Source organism: Tachyglossus aculeatus, chromosome 23 (genome assembly GCF_015852505.1).
Source record: "Tachyglossus aculeatus isolate mTacAcu1 chromosome 23, mTacAcu1.pri, whole genome shotgun sequence".
NCBI classification, from domain to species: Eukaryota; Metazoa; Chordata; class Mammalia; order Monotremata; family Tachyglossidae; genus Tachyglossus; species Tachyglossus aculeatus.
This window is the reverse complement of record NC_052088.1, coordinates 19,093,374-19,120,089: the sequence shown is the minus strand read 5'-3', so window position 1 is coordinate 19,120,089 and position 26,716 is coordinate 19,093,374. Positions and strand designations below refer to the sequence as shown.

The window sequence follows — 26,716 nt, the reverse complement described above, 5'->3', positions numbered from 1 at the left end:
GCTTAACAGATACCACAGTTATTAAAATTAACCTTATTATTATTTAAAATACTCCTAACAAGGTGCTCTCTGCCAACATCTGTAGCTTATCTACTTGTTTGTTGTTTGAATGCCTTGTATCAATACCTTATGCCTCCGGCTACTCAGTTTGCTAATTATACAGTGGATTACCTATTCCCCTGCCTTGAATTTTTTTACACAATACTGACAGGAAGATTAATGCATTTACTGAGTTCTGTCATAAAGCAGTGCCATTTTAAGTTACACAGCCATGCTACCCTTTAAGAGAAATCCAAATATTTTCTTGGAGAATTTTTGGAATTCAGATTGTATTACTTTGGAAACCTCTAAGTGTACAGTTGTAACACTGCTTGGCACATAGTAAGTGCTTAACAAATACCATAATTATTATTATTACTGGAGTCCTATATAATTTTGTATGACCCGACTTGGGGTCATTCTCCTGTTTAGGGAAGCCTTGGAAAGTGACTGGAAGACTACTAAAATGGAGAACTGGCAGCGTCAGGATAGAAAGCCCTTGGAGTGAGGAACTGCACGACTCCTTAGGCAGGACCAGGACGCTGAAAGATCTCCACCCTCCAGGCCCGATGCCCCATTCGAGCACATCTCAAGAGTTAGACATGAAAGGGGTCACTCTGATTGTTAGACACTATCACCCCCAGTTTATACCGGTCAACCGCCCATTAGCCCTGTCTTCAAATGACATTGCACATCATCAGAGAAGCAGTGTGGCTTAGTGGCAAGAGCAACCTGATTACCTTGTATCTACCCCAGCGCTTAGAACAGTTTGGGCACATAGTATGCTCTTAACAAATACCGTTATTATTATTATCAAGCTCACAAGGTGAGAAGAGAGAAGATAATATTGTCTTATTGTACTCTCTCAAGCACTTAGTACAGTGCTCCACACACGGTAAGCACTCAATAAATAGCGACTGAATGAAGGAATGAATCTCTCTGGACATAGCTCAAGGGACAGAGTGCAAACCTGCAGTATGGCCTAGAGGAAAGAGCACGGGCCTGGGAGTGACAGGTTGAGGGTTCTAATCCCGGCTCTGTCACATGTCTGCTGTGTGACCCTGGGCAAGTCACTTAACTTCTCTGTGCCTCAGATACCTCATCTGTGAAATGGGGATCAAGATTGTGAGCCCCAGGAGGGACAAGGACCATGTCCAACCTGATTCCTTTGTATCCACCTCAGACCTTAGAACAGTGCTTGGGACATGGTAAGCACTTAACAAATGCCACAATTATAAGCGCTTAGGACAGTGCTTTGCAAACAGTAAGCACTCGATAAATATGATTGAATTGAATATAATAATGATGGTATTTGTTAAGTGCTTACTATGTGCAAAGCACTGTTCTAAGCGCTGGGGGGATACAAGGTGATCAGGTTGTCCTGCGTGGGGCTCACAGTCTTAATCCCCATTTTACAGGTGAAGTCACTGAAACATAGAGAAGTTAAGTGGCTTGCCCAAGGTCACACAGTTGACAAGTGGCAGAGCCGGGATTCGAACCCATGATCTCTGATTCCCAAGCCCACGCTCTTTCCACTGAGCCATGAAAGAAATGAATGTAGGGCACCATCCACAGGATAACATATTCTATTATTCCACCCATAAGGATGGAGGAATTGAGATCAAAGCAAACTCTAAAATGAACTTCCCTCTGTTGGTCTTCATTTAGCTCAGGGACCATGTATCTTGCACTTCATTTCTCTGAACTAGATTTCGATTTCTTTGTCTTCAGTTTAATTGTGGCAGAGAATTTAACCTCATGGCTAAATCAATAAGAAGAATGTTATTTAGACATAGCTCTTCATATGCCGGGGCAACTGATGAAAATGTAATCTAGTGCTATGTTGAAACTTGTCTTGTCTTAAGCTCTCTCTCCCAGAACTCCTCACCTCTATCTGCAATCGTTCTGGTAGTGTATCCACAGAATTTTCTTGGTAAAAAATATGGAAGTGGCTTACCATTGTCTTCTTCCACGCAATAAACTTGAGTCTTGGCCCTCGACCCTCTCCCCCGCTGCTGCTGCCCAGCACTGGTGAGTTTTGACTTGCAGGGGTTTGCCTTCCACTCTCTAGCCACTGGCCAAGCTAGGAATGGAATGGGTAGGCCTCTGTTTGACTCTCCTACCCATAGCCGAGACTGTTAGAGTACTGGAAACTCTCCAGGTGCAATCCTGAGAGGGGATGTTGTGACTACTCTCATAAAAAGAGAAGGCCTGAACAACCTTATCTCTCAATCACCACTTGGCTGGCCTTGCTGCTGCTTCATCCTTCATTCATCAATCGTATTTATTGAGCACTTACTGTGTGCAGAGCACTGTACTAAGTGCTTGGAAAGTATAATTCAGCAATAAAGAGAGACAATCCTTGCCCACACCAGACATAGGGAAAGTGGCTTCCCCTACACCACATGAAGGAACACATTCGATGACTAAGGGAGTGAAGAGTTCATTTTTTCCTCATAAGGAAGGATAACACATCATACAGTTGGATTTTCTTCGAACTCTTTGATACACACATACTTACAGTTTCAAGCGTTAGTGCTAATGGAGATTGCAGGCTGGACCCTCAACAGCATTGTTTATCCCAAAGATTTAGCTTACCATCACTGTGAAATTATCATTTTGCTTTCCGCTTCAGCTTGCCCCAGAGGTATGGTTCTGTAATCTGCCAACAACTGGAAGACCACTTTTTCTCGTCTCCCCTGAGTTCCTACACAAGCAGGACAAAAGGGGCAAGAAAGGCCTTTGAGGCTATCAAAATGTGACACAGATAGGCGGCTCTGGCAGCTCTTAAGTAGTGTCCAATGTACAACAGTCCAATGATACCCTTTGCTTACCCACTGACATGTTTAGAGTGGATCAATCTTGGGCTTCTTGTGTACTTTCCCAAGTATTTAGTATGAGCATCACAGTCCAAAGGTGGTCAGTAAATACCATTAGTTCAAATAGATAATAATAATAATGGCATTTATTAAGCACTTATTATGTGCAAAGCACTGTTCTAAGCACTGGGGAGGTTACAAGGTGATCATGTTGTCCCACGGGGTCGGGGAGGGTGCTCACAGTCTTAATCCCCATTTTACAGATGAGGTAACTGAGGCACAGAGAAGTGAAGTGACTTGCCCAAAGTCACACAACTGACAATTGGCAGAGCCGGAATTTGAACCCATGACCTCTGACTCCAAAGCCTGGGCTCTTTCCACTGAGCCAGGCTGCTTCTCATCATCAGATCATCATCATCAGTAGATCATCTCCCAATCTCCCAATAGATCATCATCAGTGTTTGTCATCAATGGTATTTATGAGTACAGGGCACTGTATTTAGAGCTTGGGAGAGTACCAGTTGATACAGTATAACAGAGTTGAGAAATAGTGGTTTAGTGGGTAGAGCATGGGCCTGGGAGAATTAGAAGGATGTGGGTTCTAATGCCGGCTCCACCGCTAATCTTCTACATAACTTCTTTGTACCTCAGTTATCTCGTCTATAAAATGGGTTTAGGACTGTGAGCCCCATATGGGACAGGGACTGTGTCCAGTCTAATTAGCTTGTACCTCCCCCAGCACTAAATACAGCTTTTGGCTCATAATAAGTGCTTAACAAATACTATTAATAAAAAAACAAAGAGTTGGCAGATATGATCCTTGCCCACAGTGAGTTTACAATCTAGAGGGATAGACAGAAATTAATATAAATAATGTGTAATATATTATTTATAGAAACATACATAAGTGCTGTGGGGCAAATATCAAATGCCCAAAGGTCACAGATCCAAGGGGATAGACGATGCAGAAGGGAGCCCCCTTTTCCCAGACTGAGCCCCCTTTTTCCTCTCCTCCTCCCCATCCCCCCTGCCCTACCTCCTTCCTGTATATGTTGGTGCAGATTTATTACTCTGTTTTACTTGTACATATTTACTATACTATTTATTTTGTTAATGATGTGCATCTAGCTTTATTTCTATTTATTCTGATGACTTGACACCTGTCCACATGTTTTGTTTTGTTGTCTGTCTCCCCCTACTAGACTATGAGCCCGTTGTTGTGTAGGAATCATCTCTACATGTTGCCAACTTGTACTTCCCAAACGCTTAGTACAGTGCTCTGTACACAGTAAGGGCTCAATAAATACGATTGACTGAGTGAATGAATGAGAGGGAACTGGGGAAAAGAAGGCTTAATCGGAGAAGGGCTTCTTTCTGATTCAAACCTCAGCAACCTTCATCCCCAACAGAATGAATCAGAGCTGTGTATTAGATCTAGCTTTATTCTTTTATGATTGAAGATACAAGAGGCCAAGAAGTTTATGTAAAACTACATTTCTGATCCTCCAGGAAATCCTTTCAGTTTTAACAGGCTTTGAACATCACGAAACCTTGAGACTGCCCTTCAGCTGGGAACTAATGAATGCTTATATGTGGCTCAGCTTCATTTTCTAAGATGATTCAGCTGAAGATGAGCCTGTACATGCATGCAAGAGTGGCTTAAAAAAATCAATGTGAGACTGATAAGTGTCAGATAGAGGTTTGTATGCAAACAGGAATTCTTGTGGGGCTATCTGGGGTGCCCCATATAGGCCTGTCTCTGTTTAAATGCCTCCCTCTTGGACTCATGATCTTTGCAAAGCCTTTGCTCAAAGAGAGCAAATCCCTGCTTTATCAATTATCAGCTGTGTGACCTTGGGCCAGATACTTAACCTCTCTGTGCCTCAATCACCTCATCTGTAAACTGGGGATTAAGATTGTGGACCTCATGTGGAACAGGGACTGTATCAAATCTGATTACCTTGTATCTACCTCAGTGTTTAGTATAGTGCCTGGCACACAGTAAGTGCTTAACAAATACCACAACTGTTATTATTATTACTACTCAACTTCTCTTTGCCTCAGTTACCTCCTCTGCAGGACAGGGACTACATCCAGTCTGATTATCTTGTATCTACCCAGTGCTTAGTACAGTGCCTGGCACATAGTAAGTGCTTAACAAATACCATAAAAAAGGGAGAGCAACTCCACAGGCAATTGCCACGCACCAGTCTGTTGCATTCATCTCCCAAAAATTCACTGCTCTGTCACACCGTTAGAACCAGTGTTTTATTCTGTCTTAAAAGTGTTTTGTCTTCCCTCCACAGACTGTGAGCTTGTTGTGGGCAGGGATTGCCACTCTTTATTGCTTTACTGTACTTTTCCAACCACTTAGTACAGTGCCATGCACACAGTAAGTGCTTAATAAATATGATTGAATAAATACTAAATATGATTGAATGAATGCTAAGACACTCTGTAATAGCTGTATAGGCATCCTGCTGTCATCCCATTGTCCTCGCATGTCCCACCCAGGGGTTGCTGTATTACTTGAGCATAATTTTGATATCTATTACACATCAAACATCATACTGACTTGAAAGTAGAGAAGCAGCTTGGCTCAGTGGAAAGAGCACAGGCTTTTGAGTCAGAGGTCATGGGTTCAAATCCCAGCTCCGCCAATTGTCAGCTGTGTGACTTTGGGCAAGTCACTTCACTTCTCTGTGCCTCAGTTACCTCATCTGTAAAATGAGGATTAAGACTGTGAGCCCCCCGTGGGACAACCTGATCACCTTGTAACCTCCCCAGCGCTTAGAACAGTGCTTTGCACATAGTAAGTGCTTAATAAATGCCATAAAAAGTCTATAAAACTGAAAGGGCAACCAGCCTTGTATTGTCTGGAAGGCCTATGTCTTTCACAAAACTCAATCCATCCAACAATCAATTGTGTTTATTGAGCACTTACTTTATGCAGAGCACTGTACAAAGCACTTGGGAGAGTAAAATAGAACAGAGTTGTTACACACATTCCCTTTCATCAGTACTCATCAGAGAAGCAGCGTGACTCAGTGGAAAGAGCATGGGCTTTGGAATCAGAGGTCAGGGGTTCAAATCCCGGCTCAGCCAATTGTCAGCTGTGTGACTTTGGGCAAGTCACTTCACTTCTCCGGGCCTCAGTTACCTCATCTGTAAAACAGGGATTAAGACTGTGAGCCCCCGTGGGACAACCGGATCATCTTGTAACCTCCCCAGTGCTTAGAACAGTGCTTTGCACATAGTAAGCACTTAATAAATGCCATAAAAAGTCTATAAAACTGAAAGGGTAACCTGTCTGGCATTGTCTGGAAGGCCTATGTCTTTCACAAAACTCAATCAATCAATCTAACAATCAGTTGTGTTTATTGAGCACTTACTGTATGCAGAGCACTGTACAAAGCACTTGGGAGAGTAAAATATAGCAGAGTTGTTACACACATTCCCTTTCATCGGTACTCCATTCCAAGTATCACAACATCAAATGTCAGGCAAAATAATCCACACTAAAGGCCTCATGAGCATTAAGGCCGAGTTCATTGCAACACAGATTTCCTGGAGAGGACACATGAATGACATCAGGGTATATCCAAGCAGCTGATGTGCCCAAGAGCAGACTGCGAGTCAGAAGGTCATGGGTTCTAATGCCGGCTTCACCACATAATAATAATAATAATAAAAATAATAATAATAATAATAATAATAATAATAATGGCATTTATTAAATGCTTACTATGTGCAAAGCACTGTTTTAAGCACTGGGAAGGTTACATGGTGATCAGGTTGTCCCACAGGGGGCTCACAGTCTTAATCCCCATTTTACAGATTAGGTAACTGAGGCTCAGAGAAGTTAAGTGACTTGCCCAAAGTGACTTGCCCAAAGTCACACAGCTGACAATCGACAGAGCTGGGTTTTGAACCCATGACCTCTGACTCCAAAGCCCGGGCTCTTTTCCACTGAGCCACACTGCTTCTCTGTGTGACCTTGGGTAAGTCACTGACCTTCTCAGGGCCTCAGTTACCTCATCAATAAAATGGGGATTAAGAGTGTGAGTCCCAAGTGGGACAGGAATTGTGTCCAACCTGATTAACTTGTATCTCTCCCAGTGCTTAGAACAGTGCTCGACACATAGTAAGTGCTTAACAAATACCGTAATTATTATTACATCCAAGCAAAGAAAGGGGAAAAAATAATTTAAAGATATAATGAAACACAGTCTCAAACAATGCAACAATGGAGGACTATTAGACTGACAGAACAACCTGGCAGTCAGCAGGCAGAAGAGGAAAGGATTGCTCTCATCCTTCAGCAGAGATTTTGTGAATATTGCAACGCCAAGACACAGTGTCAAAAACAGACAGGTCCTGCATAGGAGAAATGCATTAACCAACCGCAGAAATATCTTTTCGCTATGGATTTGGATTGGATTGCAAGTTGTCCATTTGTCTTTGAGTCACATCCACACACGTGGATAGGATTTCCTTGACAAAAGCATCATCTTCCAAATAAAAGATAGTTATATTTTCCCCTGCTGGGAAACTTCATGATCAAATAGAAGATCCAAACCAACAGGCACTGACAATTTTCAAAAGAAATATGACGACAAGTGCCCAAACATCAGTGTGAAGATTTCATCCAGTTCCACTCTGGAAATTTTGAATTCCATAGGGTAGTACTTTGAAACATGCATTATTTGAAGTTGCTGTTATCATCTATTGTAAATGAAATTTGTCCTTTTGAAATGCTTTGGAAGAATTTGAAATATTGTCATGTACCTGGTTTTGCACAAAATTCACCATTTTAAAAAGGGAAGGAAAAACTTGTCCAGTCACTCTTGTAGTTTAAAAAGGTTCAATTTCTCTCTTTCATGCTTCAGATGTTTTTCAGCTGTCATATTGATCACACCACTTTTACCTGAAAGCTCGAATTGATCGGACATCTCTAGTTCCAAATGACGAGATACTCTATTGTCCTCACTGGCACCAATGCTTAGAAAATTATTGGGAAGGAACTATTTTTGTTTTCAAGTTTCCAACAGAAGATTTGCAAATGTGCTAAATTATTATTTTTTTCTTTCTCATGGCATATGAGGTGCACAATCAGTTCCCAAGAAAGACAAGAGCAATGTACTTCCATTTTCATGACAACTTACCTCAGAAGAATTAGAAGTTCCTTGCCTAATATACCCTCGTATTTGTTTTGAGTTAAAAACATATCATTTGTTTTGAGTTAAATACATATCATTGCCCTTTGATTCATTAACTTAATCATTGAAACTTATTACTACCTTTCAATTGGGCAGGCTCCCTCTGATAACTCTTTCTTCCACAGTAGTTGCCAAATCTCCAGCTCTTAGAACAGTGCTTTGCACATAGTAAGCGCTTAATAAATGCCATCATTATTATAAGTAGCATGTTCCCTTTGTTCATTAGGTTAATATTTAGAAAGTCTCTTTAGAATGCACAGCGCAGTCCAGGGCCACCTGATGAGCTATCTAAGGTTGGATTCAATTTATAAAGCAACATATGTATCCAAAGTCAGGTAGCACTTTACTACTGAGAAAAATATTCACTGCTAATTAGAGGCTGTGAGAAACTGTTTCCGTTCTTTTGCTCTCAAAACCTAAAAGTCAAAATACAACCACATATACATACATCTGCTTTAGAACGCAGAATATGGATAGAGCACTTTTCTAAAAAAACCACACATTTGGTGGAAGATTCTAGTTCTTCCCTCAGTGGTCTTCAAGTTTTGATTTGGTTATGTCATAGTTGAATGTTACATTTTTTATATTTATGGTATTTGATAAGCGCTTACTAATCAGGTTGGACCCAATCCATGTCCCACATGAGGCTCACATTCTAAATCCCCATTTTACAAATGGGTTTACTGAGGCACAGAGAAGTGAAGTGACTGGCCCAAGGTCACACAGCTGACAAGTGGCGGAGATGAGATTAGAACTCAGGTCCTTCAGACTTCTAGGTTAATGCTCTGTTCACTAGGCCATGCTGCTTCTCTAGGTACATATTTACTTGGCTAGGTACATAAAGAAGACTAAGGTAATCATCACACTGTGATCTACTTTACCTAGGAGGTTCATTATCATACGTAAAATGTCCCACCAACTCTTAAGCAGAGGGCATAAGAAATAACTTTTTGAATAGAGGAAAAAGGAGCAGAAGAATGAGCAGGAAGAGGAGAATGGGAAAAGAGGATGAAAAAAATGAAATTAAAGGCATCTGGAGAAAATTGATACATAACTGATGGCAGAAACTAGGTCTCTCTAGTGCTGGGCTCCTGTCTTGATACGAACCCCAACTCGAGAGAACCAGCCCACAAAAAAAGACCTAATTCCATACTGCTCAGACAGGACTAAAAAAATCACAGCACTATATCTCAAGACTTTAGAGCAACTTTAAGTAGGAACTCTGACTATATACCAACGGCGCAAAATAACGGTAACGTTTCCCTCTTAGACACACATATATGATCCTCATCACTCCCTCTCTTGCCCCTACCCCATTTTAGCAGGCCCCCTCATTCTTTCCCCATCCATTTCTCACCCTCCTCATCCTCTTCCTGCTCTTTCCCAACTGCTCCAGGACAACAAATGGGAACTTTACAGCATCTTTTGACCTTCTGCCCAGAACTTGCAGTTAACTGTCCCTGTCTACTTCTCTTAGCTATTTCCCTATTGATTTCACCAAATCTTATCTATAACTATTAGGCTATCCCTGTTACTCCATGCCTGTTCCCATACTGATTGGTTCATTAAACTATATCTGTGGTGACTGCACTATTCCCCAATACTGGTCGGTTGCCCAGGCAACAGAAATAACATGCAGCTGTAGCCAGAGGAACCTAGCTCTTTTCTACAGAAGGTGTTTAATCTTCCAGGGCTCCATCCATTAAGTAGGGATTATAATGGTTTTGTAAAGCACTTGAGAATTCAGGTAGGTCATATGTGAAAAATGAAAAACTTTCATCCTGCAATTTATACTGCCCGTGATGATAGCCAATTGACGGAGCCCCATTCTCCCCATTCTTCCACCTGGAGGGGTGGAAAACAGCCTAGCCTTGTGTTCTATCTGCCAGTTCTGCCCTGGAAGCCCACCCACACCTGCCCAATACATGCTTCAGCAGAAGAATTACCCAGGAGTGTGAGCACTCTTCGCTCATTCATTTGTTCAATCATATTTATTGAGCGCTTACTGTGTGCAGAGCACTGTGCTAAGTGCTTGGGAAGTACAAATTGGCAACATATAGAGACGGTCCCTACTTAACGACGGGCTCACAGTCTAGAAGATGGGCTCTTGCTGCACCCCTGGAAGCACAACCACCCGATCTGGATAGCCCAAAGCCCCAACAGGCTGAAGGAATCTAAAACGCAAGTTGCACCCTGTCCAAAAACTAAGAAGGTGGTGAAAAAAAATCCACAAAAGTTCTCCTAAGCTAAGGCTACTTTATGGATGAAAGAAATCACCTTCTCCCTCAACTTGCTCATTTCTAAAACCTCCTCCAATTGGAGTAAAATCTTTACTTGTTTATATTAATGTCTGTCTCCCACTGTGGACTGTAAGCTCACTGTGGGTAGGAAATGTGTCTGTTTATTGTTATGCTGTACTCTCCTGAGTGCTAATACAGTGTTTTGCACACAGTAAGTTCTCGATAAAAATGAATGAATAAATGAATGAATCCTCTCAGGGTAGCAACTGGAGAGTTTCCAGTACTCTACCAGTCTCGACTACAGGAGGGAGAGTCAGGCAGAGGTATACCCATTCCATTCCTAGCTTGGGCAGTGGCTAGTGAGTGGAAGGCAATCTGCTACAACTCAAAACTCACCTGTGCTGGGCAGCAGCGGCTTGGGAGAGAGTCGAGGGCAGAGACTCGTTTACTGCAAGGAAGGAGACAATGGTAAACCGCTCCCATATTTTTATCAAGAAAACGCTATGGATACACTACCACAATGATTGCAGATGGGAGTGGGATGCTCTGGGAGAGATGGGTCCACGGCCTCACTATGGCTCAGACACGAACCGACAGCATAAGACAACAAATGAATGAATAAATCACGAGAAAACTTTAGACTTACATGACTTTGGGTCTCTTCAGACCCAGGGACATAAGTTTTGCTTCTGTTGTCCTTTCTACAATGTTTTACACTCAGTAGAAAGGTTCAATAAATACCACTGATTGATTGCAGGGAATGTGTCTACCAATTCTGTTATGTTGTTATATTGCAGTCTCCTAAGCGCAGCTGGTAGACTGCTCCTCTCTGCACCCCGTAGTAAGCGCTCAATAAATATGACTGATTGATTGATTGATTTCAGGGAGGAGGCAGGGTAAACATGTGCCAGAAATGTTTTTCCACCATGCTTAGTCCCAGTACAAAATCCCAAGATGGATTGTGACCAAAGGGATTGTTGGGACAGGACTAAGAGAATGCACCTTTTAGTGATTCTACAAGATGCACCGGGTAAATGGTGCCTCTCTTGTTCACTGTGAAACAATGGAGAGAACCCAGGGTCTGGTGGAAAGATTATGGGTAGGAGACAAAAAAACTATGTTACTCTTCTAGATTGTAAGCTCCTTGTGGGCAGGGAACGTGTCTGCCTACTCCGTTGTGTTGTACTCTCCCAACCACTTAGTACAGTGCTCAAACACATTTGAGAACTCAAATATCATTGATTTATGGATTGTACTTATAAATATAGATATTTATTTATATTAATGTCTGTATCCCCCTCTAGACTCTAAGCTCACTGCGGGCAGGGAATGTGTCTGCTTACTGTTATATTGTACTCTCCCAATTGCTTAGTACAATGCTCTGCACATAGTAAGCACTCAATAAATACTATTGATCGATTGATTGACTGAACGATGTCTGCTAACCTTCTACCAAGTCAATTAACTACTCTGGGCCTTGATTTTCCCATTAAAAAATAGAGATGATGTTCATACTTCCACACAAGAATTGTGTATGGTCAGATAAAATAATTGATGTCAAACACTTTAGGCTTCATTGAATGTATTCAAGGTAGTATTAAAAGAATGGAGTAGGATGTGGTCACCAATTCATTCACTAGGCATAAATGGGGTACTATTTAACAATAATAATAATAATAATAAAAAGGTATGCAAGGCCTGGACGCTAGGCAGGGCAGGCTCAGAACAAATCACCAGGTGGAGGGCCGTCAGTCTGAAGAGGGTGTAGTATTCCCTTAAATCTCTCCTTCCCTCCCTTCCTCCCCAGATCAAGTCTTTGGAGCTGATGTGTGCAGGGTCACATTCATTATCTTGCCAGATTCCAAAAATGGTGGGGCCTGGGACAAGTGACCAGTCCTGCCCTTCAATGGCCCCAACTCCGTGCTTAGATTAGAGCATAGCTAGAGCTTTCCTTCACCTGAAGGGGAGAATCAGTCAAAATAGGACAAAAGCCTTGTGGGGAACATCAGTGCACAAGTTCCTCAGAATCACTCTGCCTGGAACAACATGGAAAATGTTACTAATAGCCAATGTCACTTAAAACAAGTGATTTATTTCCTCTAGCCTTAAAAAATGCAAACATTAGGAAACAGGATTGGCATTGTTTAGCACTCTTTCCCTGAAATGCACCCAAATGAGAGCACTCTTCGTCACAAAGTATTAATTTGAGAGACGGATTGTGTAAAGTTAATCTCACTGGTTTTTTACCATGTCACATGTTATAATTTGTATATAGTGTGTATTGATGTTGTTTCCATTTTTCTTTCAATGCAGCAGGAAATGGACCCCGTCTCCTGGTGGAAGCAGAACAGGCTAAAGTCCTCTCCCACAGGGGTGGGAATGTCACATTGCCATGTAAATTTTACCGTGACCCTTCAGCACTTGGCTCAGGAACCCACAAAATCCGGGTTAAGTGGACCAAGCTTACTTCAGATTACCTCAAGGAAGTGGATGTTTTTGTTTCCATGGGATACCACAAGAAGAGTTATGGCAGCTATCAGGGCAGAGTGTACCTGCAGCAAGAGAGCGACAACGATGCTTCCCTCGTAATACTAGGCCTCACACTAGAGGATTACGGGAAATATAAATGTGAGGTGATTGAAGGATTAGAAGATGACACAGCAGTTGTAGCACTGGATTTACAAGGTAGGTCACATCATTCATGTAAAAACTGGGAATGTTAGTCTTTCCCTCATAAGAATAATACTGTAGAATAATACTGTCTGTAACAGTAACCATACAAATATATGAAACCCTGAAAGTCTTGCTTAGTGTCCTGTTCTGTTCCCATTTATTTTGATAAATTCCTTGCAGTATTGGTTGCATTCCAGTTTTAAATGTGCACGCAACTGATGTCAACATAATTGAAGTTATTTGTAAGCATCAAAGAAGTCCATCGAAACAGAATTAACTGTGTTTAGAAAGTACTTCATGTTATTTTTAAATTTATATCCCATTTCAGAGTTATTAAACAATTAGATTGGGCACTCTTTAGCGGAGCTTCTTAAATAAGGCTGAAAGTATTTGGCAGGTTTATTAGAGAACATCTGCTACAAGGAATGCTTGGTAATTTTTTTCAGTGAAATTGTTGTCAAAGTTACTTTGAGTAACTTCAAGATTTTGAAAATGAGGTAACCTGAAACACTGGACTGGATTTTTTTTGCAATGAAAAGCAGGATCTTGAAGCAAATTGTACCCATTTCAGCAGTAAATTTATTTTCCTCCTCATACCCAAAAACCACCACATGTGTTTCTAGAGAAGCATTTTGCATATACCACTGCAAGTAAATGTTCATTTTGCCCATGGACAACACTGAAGATTTTGATTCCTAGTTCCCTCAAAACTCTATCATCATCAATTATATTTGTTGAGCACTTTCTGTGTTGAAGTCCTGTACATACTTGAGCATTTATTTTAAGCATTTATTCCATGATACTGGACACATATTAAAGTGTCATTGTAAGTTCCTTGAGGACAGGAGACATATTTCTTAGCTCAATTCTATTCTCCCAAGTGCTTCGTACAGTGCTCTGCACACAACAGACTAAGTTCCTTAGGGTATGGATCTGTCTGCTAGCTAATTTTCACTCTCCAAAGTTCTTTGTACAGTGCTTTGTACAAAGTAAGATTAAGTATGGATGTGCTATCACTCAACCTTACCTTTACAGGCTGCATTCTTGGTAATAATAATAATAATAATGGCATTTGTTAGGCGCTATGTGCAGAGCACTTTTCTAAGCACTGGGGGAATACAAGGTAATCAGGTTGTCCCACGTGGGCTCACAGTCTTAATCCCCATTTTACAGATGAGGTAACTGAGGCCCAGAGAAGCGAAGTGACTTGCCCAAAGTCACACAGCTGACAAGAGGCAGAGCTGGGATTTGAACCCATCACCTCTGACTCCCAAGCCCGTGCTCTTTCCACGGAGCCACGCTGCTTCTCTTCTTATCAATCAATCAATTAATCATATTTATTGAGTCCTTACTGTGTGCAGAGGCACGTACTAAGCGCTTGGAAGAGTACAATACAACAGAGTTGGTACAGTTCCTTAGCTCCTGAGTGCATGCTACCTGCATTCCACTTTTTCTGATTCTAAAAAAGGCCCCTCACAGTCAAGCTATTGTAGAAGGAAATACAAATTTAACTTAGATCAGCCATGAAAATAAGATCTGGCCTGAAAGCATCGGTGAGGCCTAGCACACCCACCTGTATATATGTATATATGCTTGTACATATTTATTATTCTATTTATTTATTTATTTATTTAACTTACTTGTACATATCTATTCTAATTATTTTATTTTGTTAGTATGTTTGGTTTTGTTCTCTGTCTCCCCCTTCTAGACTGTGAGCCCGCTGTTGGGTAGGGACTGTCTCTATATGTTGCCAACTTGTACTTCCCAAGCGCTTAGTACAGTGCTCTGCACACAGTAAGCGCTCAATAAATACGATTGATTGATTGATTGATCTAACCTCCTGCCTAAAGATCTGTGGAATTTGTACCCCTCCTAATCGATTAATGATATTTACTGACCATTTACCATGTGCAGAGCACTGTATTAAGCACTTAGGAGAGTACAATGTAATGGAATTGGTAGACTTTCTCCTTGCCCACAAAGAACTTTCAGTCTGGAGGGAGGCAGACATACAAATAAATTACAGATGAGGGATATGATGGGATATGAGGATATATACATAAGTACTGTGGGGCGAGGGTTGGGTGAATATCTAGTGCTTAGGGGGTACAGCCCCTCTCAGGATCACACCTGGAGAGTTTCCAATACTCTACAAGTCTCGGCTATGGGAGGGAGAGTGAAGCAGAGGCATACCCATTCCATTCCTAACTTGGACAGTGGCTAGCGAGTGGAAAGCAATCTACTACAAGTCAAAACTCACTGGGCAGCAGCAGCTTGGGAGAGAGTCAAGGGCAGAGATTCAAGTTTACTTTGTGGAAGAAGGCAATGGTAAATGACTTCCCTATTTTTACCAAGAAAACTCTATGGATACACTACCACAATGATTACAAAATGGAGGTGGAGCATTTCATAGGTCTGAAACAACTCGACGGCATAAGACAAAACAAGACGGGGATACAGATCCAAGTGCTTAGGAGACACAGAAGGGAGGGCAAGTATGGTATAGAGGGCTCACTCATGGAAGACCTCTTGGAGGAGTGTTGAACCAGCATTTTGAGGTTCTCACTTTGGAACTGTGTAGTATCTGGCCCAGGCTCAGAGAAAGGTTCTCTAGAGTAGTCCGAAAGAGTTAGCAGAGTTACCAGTGTCATTGCAAAGTATGCTTTGCCCAACATTCCTTCTATCAAAGTAAGTCAGGTCTGCCTTCATTCTCACCTTGCCAAGTCCTGCCCCTACCCTCTCTTAGAGCTGTTAACCCAGTTCACCTGCCCAAACTATCCAAACTCTTCCTTCTTACCTGTACTCCAGAACAGAGTAAAATGAGGTTGTATCAGAGGTCTAGATGTAGTCCACTTATTCCACATAATCACATCAGAGGCTGAGTGGAATAGAAGCAGCATGGTCTAGTGGGAAGAGCACATGCCTGGGAGTCAGAGGACCTGAGTTCTAATCCCAGATCTGCCACTTCCCTGCTGTGCCAATCAATCAATCAATCATATATATTGAGCACTTACTGTGTGCAGACTACTGTACTAAGCATTTGGTAGAGTACATTATCACAGGGTTGGTAGGCACGTTCTCTACTCACGACAAGCTTAGGGTCAACTTGGGCAAGTAACTTAACTTCTCTGTGCTTCAGTTTTCTCATCTGCAAAATGGGATATCAGTACCCTTTCTCCCTCCTTCTTAGACAGTGAGCCCCATATGGAACAAGGACTGTGCCCAACCTGATTATCTTGTATCCTAGTACAATGCTTGGCACAGAATAAATGCTTAACAAATACCACAATTAGTAGTAGAGCACAGATGTCATAATAGTGTCAAACCATTTTTAAAGTCCACAAATGAGGTATTGAGCTTTTTTTATGGTATTTGTTAAACACTTACTATGTTCCAGGTACAGTACTAAGCACTGGAGTTGATAGAAGCTGATCAGTTTGGACATAGTCCCTATCCCACATGGGGCTCACAGCCTTAATCCCCATTTTACAGATGAGGTAACTGAGGCACAAAGAAATTCAGGGACTGGCCCAAGGTCACACAGCAGACAAGTGGGCAGAGCCAGATTAGAACCAAGATCTTTCAGACTCCCAGGACTGTAATCTATCTACTAGAGAGGCAGCGTTGTTCATTGGAAAGAGCACGGGCTTGGGAGTTGGAGGTCATGGGTTCTAATCCCACTCTGCCACTTAGCTGTGTGACTTTGGACAAGTCACTTAACTTCTCTGTACCTCAGTTCCCTCATCTGTAAAATGGGGATTAAGACTGTGAGCCCCCCGTGGGACAACTTTGATTACCTTTATCCCCCCATCGCTTTGAACAGTGCTGGGCACATAGAAAGCGCTTAACAAATACCAACATTATTATTACTAGGCCACGGGGCTTCCCTACTCCCCTCCTCTACTCTTCTTCTTTATCTGGAATGAAGCAGCATGCATGTCACGCATGTACCCACTGCTGGATGGGGGGGCAGTTGCTTTCATTTACTGTGTTACAAGTTTAAAGCTATACTGTACTGTGCTGCTATTCTATGAATTCATGGCCATTACTGCTCTTCTGGAGTCAGTCCAGAAGAACCCTGGCTTGGACCTTAGCAAAAGTGGAGAGTAGTAGATACCATGACAATTTTTGCAGTCTATTTTCTCACTTTTCTTCTTGAAGAAATGATGCCTGAAATGTTTTCTGAGAAACTGTCCATGTTGGTGTCTAATTACTGACTCTTCATGCTTTAGTTCTTGGCGAGGATGGCAAATCCGGAATTATAACCATTCTACAGGGTTCTGATTGTAGTTGAAAAGTCCTCAAAAGTTGGAGTTAAAGTTCATCATTTCAAATATGGGCAGATTCTCTCTTTTTCAAAAGATCTTTGTTGCTATAGTGAAAGCCATTGTGCTATTGTGAAAGATTTCTTTTTTTGTGTGTGATTACTGTAGAGTCAGCTTCACTTTTCAGGAAGGCTACCACCATGTGTTTGAGACCATACGGCTTTTCAGAAATATATAAAAGTTCTTAATGCACCACTCACTCACCTCCTTAAACTCATTTATACCAATGAAAATGGAATTTTTATGTAGTTTCCTGATCAGTAGAAAAAGGACTCAAAGGCTATTGGCAAATAATTGCACATTAAGAAATTTTGTTTGGCATATTATTACAACCAGTTGAAAGAAACTGTTTGCACCTAATTCAGCTGTGGGGTCTTAGAAGATTTCCCTCGAATTCTGGAAGTTTTGACTTCAGTATCTTTTGTAGCATTAACTAGAGAATATTAACGAGCAGAGAATCAAAAACATTTATTTCCTGGAATGTGTCTTCAGAACAAAGTAACTTGACCACTCAAATGTGTGTTTTGTTTTAAGGGTAAAAGTTCGTCTGACTGGAAACACGCCTCTAGACTGTAAGCTTGTTGTGGGAAGGGAATTTGTCTACCAACTCTGTTATACTCTCCAAAACACTTAGTACAGTGCTCTGCACACAGTAAGTGCTCAGTAAATACAATTGATTGCTTGATGCCATCCATCTAGACTCTAAGTTCCTCGTGGGCAGGGAATATATCTGCCAACTCTGTTGTATTTGAACTTTGCAGGCATTTTGTACAATGCTCTACACACAGTAGACATTCACTACATACCATTGCTTGATAAGAGCACTAGATTGTTAGTTTTTTGAGGGCAGGGATCTTGTACTCTCTCAAGCGCTTAGTACAGTGCCCTGCGCACAGTAATCACTCATTAAACGCAATTAATTGACTTACTGATCATCCTGGCAGTTTGTATATAATCATGGCATTTGTTAAGCACTTACCATGTGCAAAGCACTGTTCTAAGCGCTGGAGAGGATACAAGATGATCAGGTTGTCCCACATGGGGGTCACATGTTGAGCTGGGCTTCCATGTTCCCCTTCCCTTCAGTGTTATCTTCATGTCTCTTGGAAAATAAGTTAATAAATAGCCTCATTATAAACTGAACAACTAAGTACTCCAGATTTTGAGAAAATGCTGACTCTAACACTGTTATATGAGATGAGGTTAATTGCTGTAGGACTCATATACTGAAAGTGGTCTGAGCTAGATAGTGATCTGTTGGATATGTAGTTCAATATTCAGGATAATGTTTCATCAAAGCCAAATGACTGAAGTATTTTTTCCCTAAACAACATCAGCTATATGTAGCCGCAAAATCTCAATAACTATCAGCAAAAAATATTTCCAACCTCCTCTACATTTGTGGCAATTTGAAAATGAAGGTTACTCAACAATCTATTTCCAGGCTGATAAAGGTGAAATCAGTCAATTTCTTATTTTGCCTCTCCTAATTAACCCAAGAAAAGATAATTGGAGAGTCTCCTTTAGGCCGATATCCATTTATAAAAGAATATTTCTATGTTTATGACAGTAAGGTGCTGAGCTTCTGTTAAAATTTAAGGTTATAGAGCAGGATTGAACCAGTCTTAATCACGAATATCAAAAAGCATGGGGCAGGGAGAGGAGCTTGGCTCCAAGCAGCTCCAAGCAGCTCCATATTCTACTATCAATCAATCAATCGTATTTATTGAGCACTTACTATGTGCAGAGCACTGTACTAAGCGCTTGGGAAGTACAAATTGGCATCACATAGAGACAGTCCCTACCCAACAGTGGGCTCACAGTCTAAAAGGGGGAGACAGAGAACAGAACCAAACATACCAACAAAATAAAATAAGTAGGATAGAAATGTACAAGTAAAATAAATAAATAAATAAATAAATAGAGTAATAAATATGTACAACCATATATACATATATACAGGTGCTGTGGGGAAGGGAAGGAGGTAAGACGGGGGGATGGAGAGGGGGACAAGGGGGAGAGGAAAGATGTCCAGGAGCTTATAAACTAGAAGAGCAGAATAGTGGCTAAAAGCTAAAGACATCCTGGATGCTGGTCAGAGTCATATGTGGTCCACAAGGCCCCATCTGGCCACTGGCCTATTAGAATTTTCCTAGAATTCCAGTGAGCCAGTCTGGCTGCCTCTGAGAGAAGGAAAGAAAGTTTATAGTCCTATACCAACAAGCCAGATCGTGCCCCTCTCTTCCTTCCCTGAGGGTCCAGCCTCCCAGATCAGCAGAGCCCCGACTCATCCCTCCCCCAGGGTTCCTGAGAGCTTCACTTTTCAGCAGAGGCTTCTCACCAATACTGGAGTCTATCTGCAGGCCTCGCACCTGTGCAGGACTATCTCCATCCATCATCAATTGTATTTATTGAGCGCTTACTGTGTGCAGAGCACTGTACTAAGTGCTTGGGAAGTACAATTTGGCAACATATAGAGACAGTCCCTACCCAATAGTGGGCTCACAGTCTAAAAGGGGGAGACAGAGAACAAAACCAAACATACGAACAAAATAAAATAAATAGAATAGATATGTACAAGTAAAATAAATAGATAAATAGAGTAATAAATATGTACAAACATATATACATATATACAGGTGCTGTGGGGAAGGGAAGGAGGTAAGATGGGGGGATGGAGAGGGGGAAGAGGGGGAGAGGAAGGAAGGGGCTCAGTCTGGGAAGGCCTCCTGGAGGAGGTGAGCTCTCATAGGTCCAAACATCTATGAGGTCAGCTCTATGACTCCCTGAGTCTTGGGGGCCAGAGTCACCCCTTCCACACTGCTCCTCCAGGATAAGTCTCCCTTTCACCAGTGGGATTCTACTCAGGCCTCCCTCAACTCTAGTTGCATCACCAAAACATTTACTGAGTACCTTTTGTACTAGGCACTAAAGAATGTAGACTGAAAGACATGCCATGAACCCTGCCTCAAGGAGATTCTCCAGGCCTCTGTAACTATCTTTCCCTTAATAGAGCTGGATAATAATAATAATAATTAATAATAATGATGGCATTTGTTAAGGACTTACTACGTGCAAAGCACTGTCCTAAGTGCTGGGAAGGATACAAGGTGATCAGGTTGTCCCATGTGGGGCTCACAGTCTTAATCCCCATTTTACAGCCGAGGTAACTGAAGCACGAAGTTAAGTGACTTGCCCAAAGTCACACAGCTGATGGGTGGCAGAGCCTGGATTAGAACTCATGACCCCTGGCTCTCAAGCCTGTGCTCTTTCCACTGAGCCACACTGATTTCATTATCCTATATCTACCCTAGTGCTTAGGAAAGTGTTTGACACATAGTAAGTGGTTAAAAAGTACCACAGTTATTGTTTTTCATTGTTGTTGTCGTTGTTGTTGTTGCAATTGGAAAGGGCATATTAAGGTTTTAGTAAAAGAAAGTGGCTTCTCTGGTGTTCCCCCAGAGTTGCACACTGAGTTGCCTTGCACATTCAAGCTAGGGCCGTAGATTACAGTGGAACACAGGAACAGCTGTGTATATGAGTGACAAACCCTTCTCCCTCCCAGCTTGTTGCCTGTCTCCCTCCTCTAGAGTCACCATCATCATAATCATCATGATCAATGGCATTTATTGAGCACTTACTGTGTGCAGAGCACTGTACTAAGTGCTTGGGAGAATTCAAGTCAGGTTGAGTCTCACCAGAGCCATTCAATAGAGAAACTGTGTAGGTCTGTGATGAGTCTTTGGCTCCACAAGTTTGGGTCAGGTTAGCTCTGGTGGCCCAGAGATGTCAGGCCCCTGCAGAGTCCTCCAGAAAGAAGAGATCTATCGCTAGCCAAAGCCAGCGAAGAGCGAATGGTGTGATCCTGGAGGTTCTGTGGATGAGGAATATTGCCAGCTTTAAAGCAAGAAACGCTTACTGCTCTGGAGTTTGACATCAGTCTACTGAAAAGAAAGCACATCTCTAAAGACCTCAGACAAAATAGTTAATTTATAACCAAACCATTTGCCAGCGAAGAAAGCCTTACACAACTATTGCAAGCAAGCACGTTTACCACTTAATCTGTTCATTTTCATAATCAGTGGACTGGGAATTTGGAGGCTGTTACTGAGCATCTTATCATTAAGGATCATTCTCTCCCTCTCTGGAACAGGTGTGGTGTTCCCTTACTTTCCACGCCTGGGTCGCTACAATCTCAATTTCCATGATGCTCGCCAAGCTTGCCTGGACCAAGATTCTGTGATTGCTTCCTTTGATCAGCTGTACGACGCGTGGCGTTCGGGACTGGACTGGTGCAATGCAGGCTGGCTCAGTGATGGATCCGTGCAGTATCCCATCACCAAGCCCAGAGAACCATGTGGTGGCAGGAATGCCGTGCCAGGGGTCCGGAACTACGGATTTTGGGATAAAGAAAAAAGCAGATATGATGTTTTCTGTTTCACCTCCAACTTCAATGGTAAGCTAGAAGTCTAGAAAAGACATTTAATTGTTCTAAACAGAATAATAATTCAAGATCATCAACCATTATTTACTTATCACATGTAATAATAATAATAATAATGATGGTATTTGTTAAGCACTTATTATATGTCATTTATGTTAAGCACTGTTCTAAGCACTGGGGTAGATACAAAGACATGGATGGGGCTCACAGTCTTAATCACTTAAAACATTATCTGAATTGGTGCTGTGATATTACCAACTGCATTGTTAAACTGTGGCCTGAAATTTTGAAATGTAGATTGCATTTAGGTGTTGAAAAGGTTTTAGAAAAGATGTGGTTTCTCCCACCCCCACCCTACCCCGCCTTACTGAATATCTGGATTACGCTGGGGCAAAAAAAGACATTTCATTATCCCAATGATTTTCAGACCTAAATTGATTTTCTAACTACATCTCTACTCCAATAGATTCAAACAACCAATTGTAAACCATCAGCCTGTGTGTATATATATTTGGTGATTGTCATTAATCCATCCATCATCCATCAATCGTATTTATTGAGCGCATACTGTGTGCAGAGCACTGTACTAAGCGCTTGGGAAGTACAAGTTGGCAACATATAGAGACAGTCCCTACCCAACAGTGGGCTCACAGTCTAAAAGGGGGAGACAGAGAACAAAACCAAACATACTAACAAAATAAAATAAATAAATTAAATAAATAAAATAAAATAAAATAAATAAAAAATAAAATAAAATAATAAAATGAATAAATAAATAAATAAAATAAAATAAATAGAATAGCTATTAATCACCTAAGAGAGTTCTATGTGAGTAAACAACTCAAGTGGGTTGACTTTGTTCCACCACATCAACACTCTCACTCACTTGTTGCCCAGCAGTTAGCCCAAAGGGGCTCGAAGATGAAAGAAAAAAGAGCCGAAAGAGTGGCAGCAAAGAAAAAGAGGAGAAAGAAATTAAATTAGAGACAGGGGCAGGGCACAAAGTGGAGATTTGGATGTTCAGATTGGGTTCGATAGATGATTGAGTTCACTCTCTTTAACTCCATTGATCCCACTTTTCCTGGTTTTATCCAGGATATTGACAGCCCATTTTAAAAGGGATGAGGAAGGGAAGGAAGGGGAAGCAATGTTGGCAGGGATTGGGGAAGCACATGACACCACCCTTCCAGATTTCATTACTTAGACTGAGTGAATTCCATGGCTGCAACCTCCTTTCTCCTTATCTGGTCCATCGTTATTATATTTTTATAGTATTTGTTAAGTGTTTCCTATGTGTCAAACACTGTTCAAAGCACTGGGATAGAGCAAGTTAATTAGGCTGGGCACAGTCCCTGTCAAACACATGGCTCACATTCTAAGAAGGAGGGAAAACAGGAGAATTGAGGCACAGAGAAGTGAAGTGGCCTGCCTAACGTCACACAATAAGCAATTGGCAGAGCTGGGATTAGAACCCAGCTCCTCTAACTTCCAGGCCTGTTCTCTTTCCACTAGTCCATGCTGCTTCTCATATTTGGCCCCTTCCAAATTTTTGTGTTATCCCCAAACCAGAATCAACAGGTCAAACATGAACTCACACCTCATTGTTCTTTAAATAGATAGAATATTAATCATAAGGTAGGAAAAACTATTCAAAAATGTGTGTTTTACCATCTCCTAAATGAAACTGAGGATTCCAGAGAATTTTTTTTATTTGTATGAATTCTAGAATTGCATGAAATTCTAGAATTGTATAATATTTTATACATGGTAATATTTTTGGTATTTCACTCACCCAACAAATACCTAGCCAATAAATATGTGACAATCTCTACCATTACTCTAATCAAAATATAATTAGCTGATTCTCAGAACTTTAGCAATGAACCTCAGCCACATTGGAAGAGAGGAAAAAGTGATTCAAGGTCTGATGCGTGACAAGTCAAGAACTCACCTTCAGGATGCTTTTTACTTAATACAAATTGTTTTATGTTTTTGCACTTTCTTACCTCGTTCATGAAATCCTATTTCTGCCTATTCTTTTAAGGTCATAATAATATCTTTTTGAAGCACATAATAAAAGAAATTAGGGCTTGAGGGCTTTTGTTTTTTTCATGAACACTCATGACTTTTCATCTATTTCACATTCAAGATTTTCCTCTTAGAAGTTATGCCACAATTTAGTCATGTTACATCTTAGAATTAAAATGATTCTTGCCCTCAGCGTGGAACCCAGCCTCGCTAATGCAAAAGAATCCTTCATTTTTGTTACTAATTAGCTTTCTGAAATGGCATCTGTCATTTCCCTTCCCACTTACAAACTGTGACAGGACAACATCCTGAGGAGGGGGCTTACATAGGCCAGGGGAAACAGAGCGAAGGAAGGAAGTTTATTTATGGGAGGCTGATTTGGACTAGGATGACCTTTAATTCACTGCACCATATTCCAGAACTGTTATGGGGGCTGCAGTTTTCTCCTCCTTCCTCAAAAAGACAGAGTCCCCCGTGGAAATTCTGCCTGGTAACTGAGCTTTTCTGGTCCTTTTTCTCCTCAGGGCGTTTTTACTACCTAATCCACCCCACCAAGCTCACCTATGATGAAGCAGTCCAGGCTTGCCTCAACGATGGATCGCAGATCGCCAAAGTAGGCCAGATATTTGCCGCGTGGAAACTGCTAGGATACGACCGCTGCGATGCCGGCTGGCTGGCTGACGGCAGCGTCCGCTATCCCATATCAAAACCCAGAAGACGCTGCAGTCCGACAGAAGCTGCAGTCCGCTTTGTGGGCTTTCCAGACAAAAAACACAAGCTGTACGGTGTCTACTGCTTCAGAGCCTACAACTGAGACTCCCCTTCCCGGCACAGCAGTTTTAAATTCATTAAGAACATGTGAAAGATTTCTTTTCAATATGAACTCATGCAAGTTACCAAAACTGTGATAATCCTTTTTTACTTATTGTAAAAAGTCATTTTCATAAAAGCCAATACATGAATTTCTTTTTGTAAGACTATCATTCAATATATATTATAAATTAATATAATTTTAAGGGAAGCTTTAGAGCCCAACTGTTTAAGCTTCGTCATCTCATCAAATATACTTTCGTGACTGGGGCATGTAATAGCTTGACAATTGCTAGGACTAAATTAAGGAATGTAAAGCTACTCAAAGCAGCAGCCTACACAAGCACAAATTTTCACATTTGTACAATTTTGAGGTGCACTACAAGAAACAAATTAGACCTGCAGATTTGAGATACAACCATCTTTTCATAACTAAACTCTCTCCAGGGAACAATATATATTTTTCTAAATGTCGGTATTTATGAGGCTCCAATAAACAGCGTTTCTTATACTGTTTAAAATCTTGCCTTCTGATAAAAATGAAATCTCATAGTGAATCCCAGGCATCACAACAAGCACACTTTGATCTTGTTACATTTGCGTGTAGAATATGGGAGAGCAGATGATTGCAAATTAAGGAGTGAACCCTGCTTTCTGCTGAATAAAATTTAAAATGCCTAAGAAGTGTCATATTACTTTTGAGTAGCTTTACTGAGTTATTTTTAAACTCTAAGGGCCATTTGCTAAGCCGCATTTAGCATCTTCTCAGGGCAGTTATATAAGTGAACTGCTGGACAGAAAAACTAAGATTTAGCAGCTTGACTTTACATTAGCTTATGAAATGTTATTGTCTTACAAGAGATCTTTAAATTAATGTTTCTTTCATAGTTACATTTCACACAAAAATATATTTGAAAACCTGGAAAAAAAAAGACTACACTTAGACTGAAAGAGAAAAGGACTACAACATCCCAGAAAGCACAAAGTGATTTCAAATTATCAATCAGTCAATCAATCAGTGGGATTTATTGAATGCTTACCATATGCAGAGCTCTGTACTAAGCACTTGGGAGAGTACAACAGAGTTGGTAGAAATGTTCCCTGCCCACAATGAGCTTACAGTTGAAAAGCCGATTTGATTAAGGAGCCCAAAAAGGAGCCTACTTATAAATCCTTAAGGAGAAAAAGAAAATGTGGTGAGTTGCTTGATCATTACTAGGCTTGGAAATACTCCAATAATTATCTAACATTAAAATCTGCAGGATTTCAATGAAGACCTTAGTTCAGAGAAGGCATTTACACTTAGCCTCGCTCTTAAAATAAAAACACTAGCTCTGTTTTCATATAGTCAATTAATAATGACTCTGGAGACTCCCCAAGGGACCAATATTTGTACTTAAATCAAATTTGATAAAATTTCACAAATTTCCATCATTAATTTGAACAAATGGTATTTAGCAGATTGATCCAAGTATGACACAGCTGGTTTGCTTTCATGAATGTTTCTGTGTAGAATTTTTTTTTCCCCATGGACATGAGTAAATAAATCTGTTTCCTGAACTGATTGTGGTTGCATTTTAAAGCTCTGTAAGAATTCTAATAAATTTATTATTGAATGTAGTGTTCGTGTGTGGAGGGTATAGAATTGCCATTGGAGTCCACAGTATTATGACTAAATTCATATATTACCTATTGTAAATAAAGTGTATCATTTCTCTCATCAGGAGCCAGGATTTCTGGATATCATCAGATGCTGTAGTCTTAAAAGATGACAATTGTATGCATGCATAATTTTAAAGACTCTAGTTTATATACAGTATATATAAATATATATATATATATATATACATATATAACAAATGTAAAAGATGTATAGATCCAAAGAGTTTGTGAGTTGTAATCCTAACCACAGTGGTTAAATTAAGAACAAAACTCATACTCAAAAGGTAAGGAGATTTAATGGGCTAGGATAAGATAAATATATTATTTTTTAAAAAGGCAGGACCTGGGGATCTTATCCTGGCCCATGCATTCTCTCCCTACAGGGAGGAAAAATCACCTGTATCATTCAATGTTTTAGCGAATAGGTTAACTCATTGGCATGAGCCAGTGAGAA

General features: G+C 40.9%; 1 protein-coding gene and 2 non-coding genes across 3 annotated transcripts in view; all 3 read left to right on the top strand.

Moving 5' to 3' along the window:
- The window catches only part of HAPLN1 (hyaluronan and proteoglycan link protein 1), a 34,774-nt gene extending 8,614 nt beyond the window's left edge, over positions 1-26,160 (top strand). The window contains exons 2-4 of the mRNA XM_038765727.1: positions 12,631-13,002; positions 21,472-21,774; positions 24,315-26,160. Of these exons, the coding sequence (XP_038621655.1) occupies positions 12,631-13,002; positions 21,472-21,774; positions 24,315-24,604 (965 nt within the window). The 3' untranslated portion in view covers positions 24,605-26,160. The remainder of the gene's footprint in view (positions 1-12,630; positions 13,003-21,471; positions 21,775-24,314) is intronic.
- On the top strand, positions 10,566-10,703 carry LOC119944933. The gene has a single exon (XR_005456073.1). It is a non-coding gene; the product is annotated as a small nucleolar RNA SNORA7 (small nucleolar RNA).
- Positions 15,106-15,243, top strand: LOC119944913. Its single transcript, XR_005456054.1, has one exon. It is a non-coding gene; the product is annotated as a small nucleolar RNA SNORA7 (small nucleolar RNA).
- Positions 26,161-26,716: the final 556 nt, after the last annotated feature.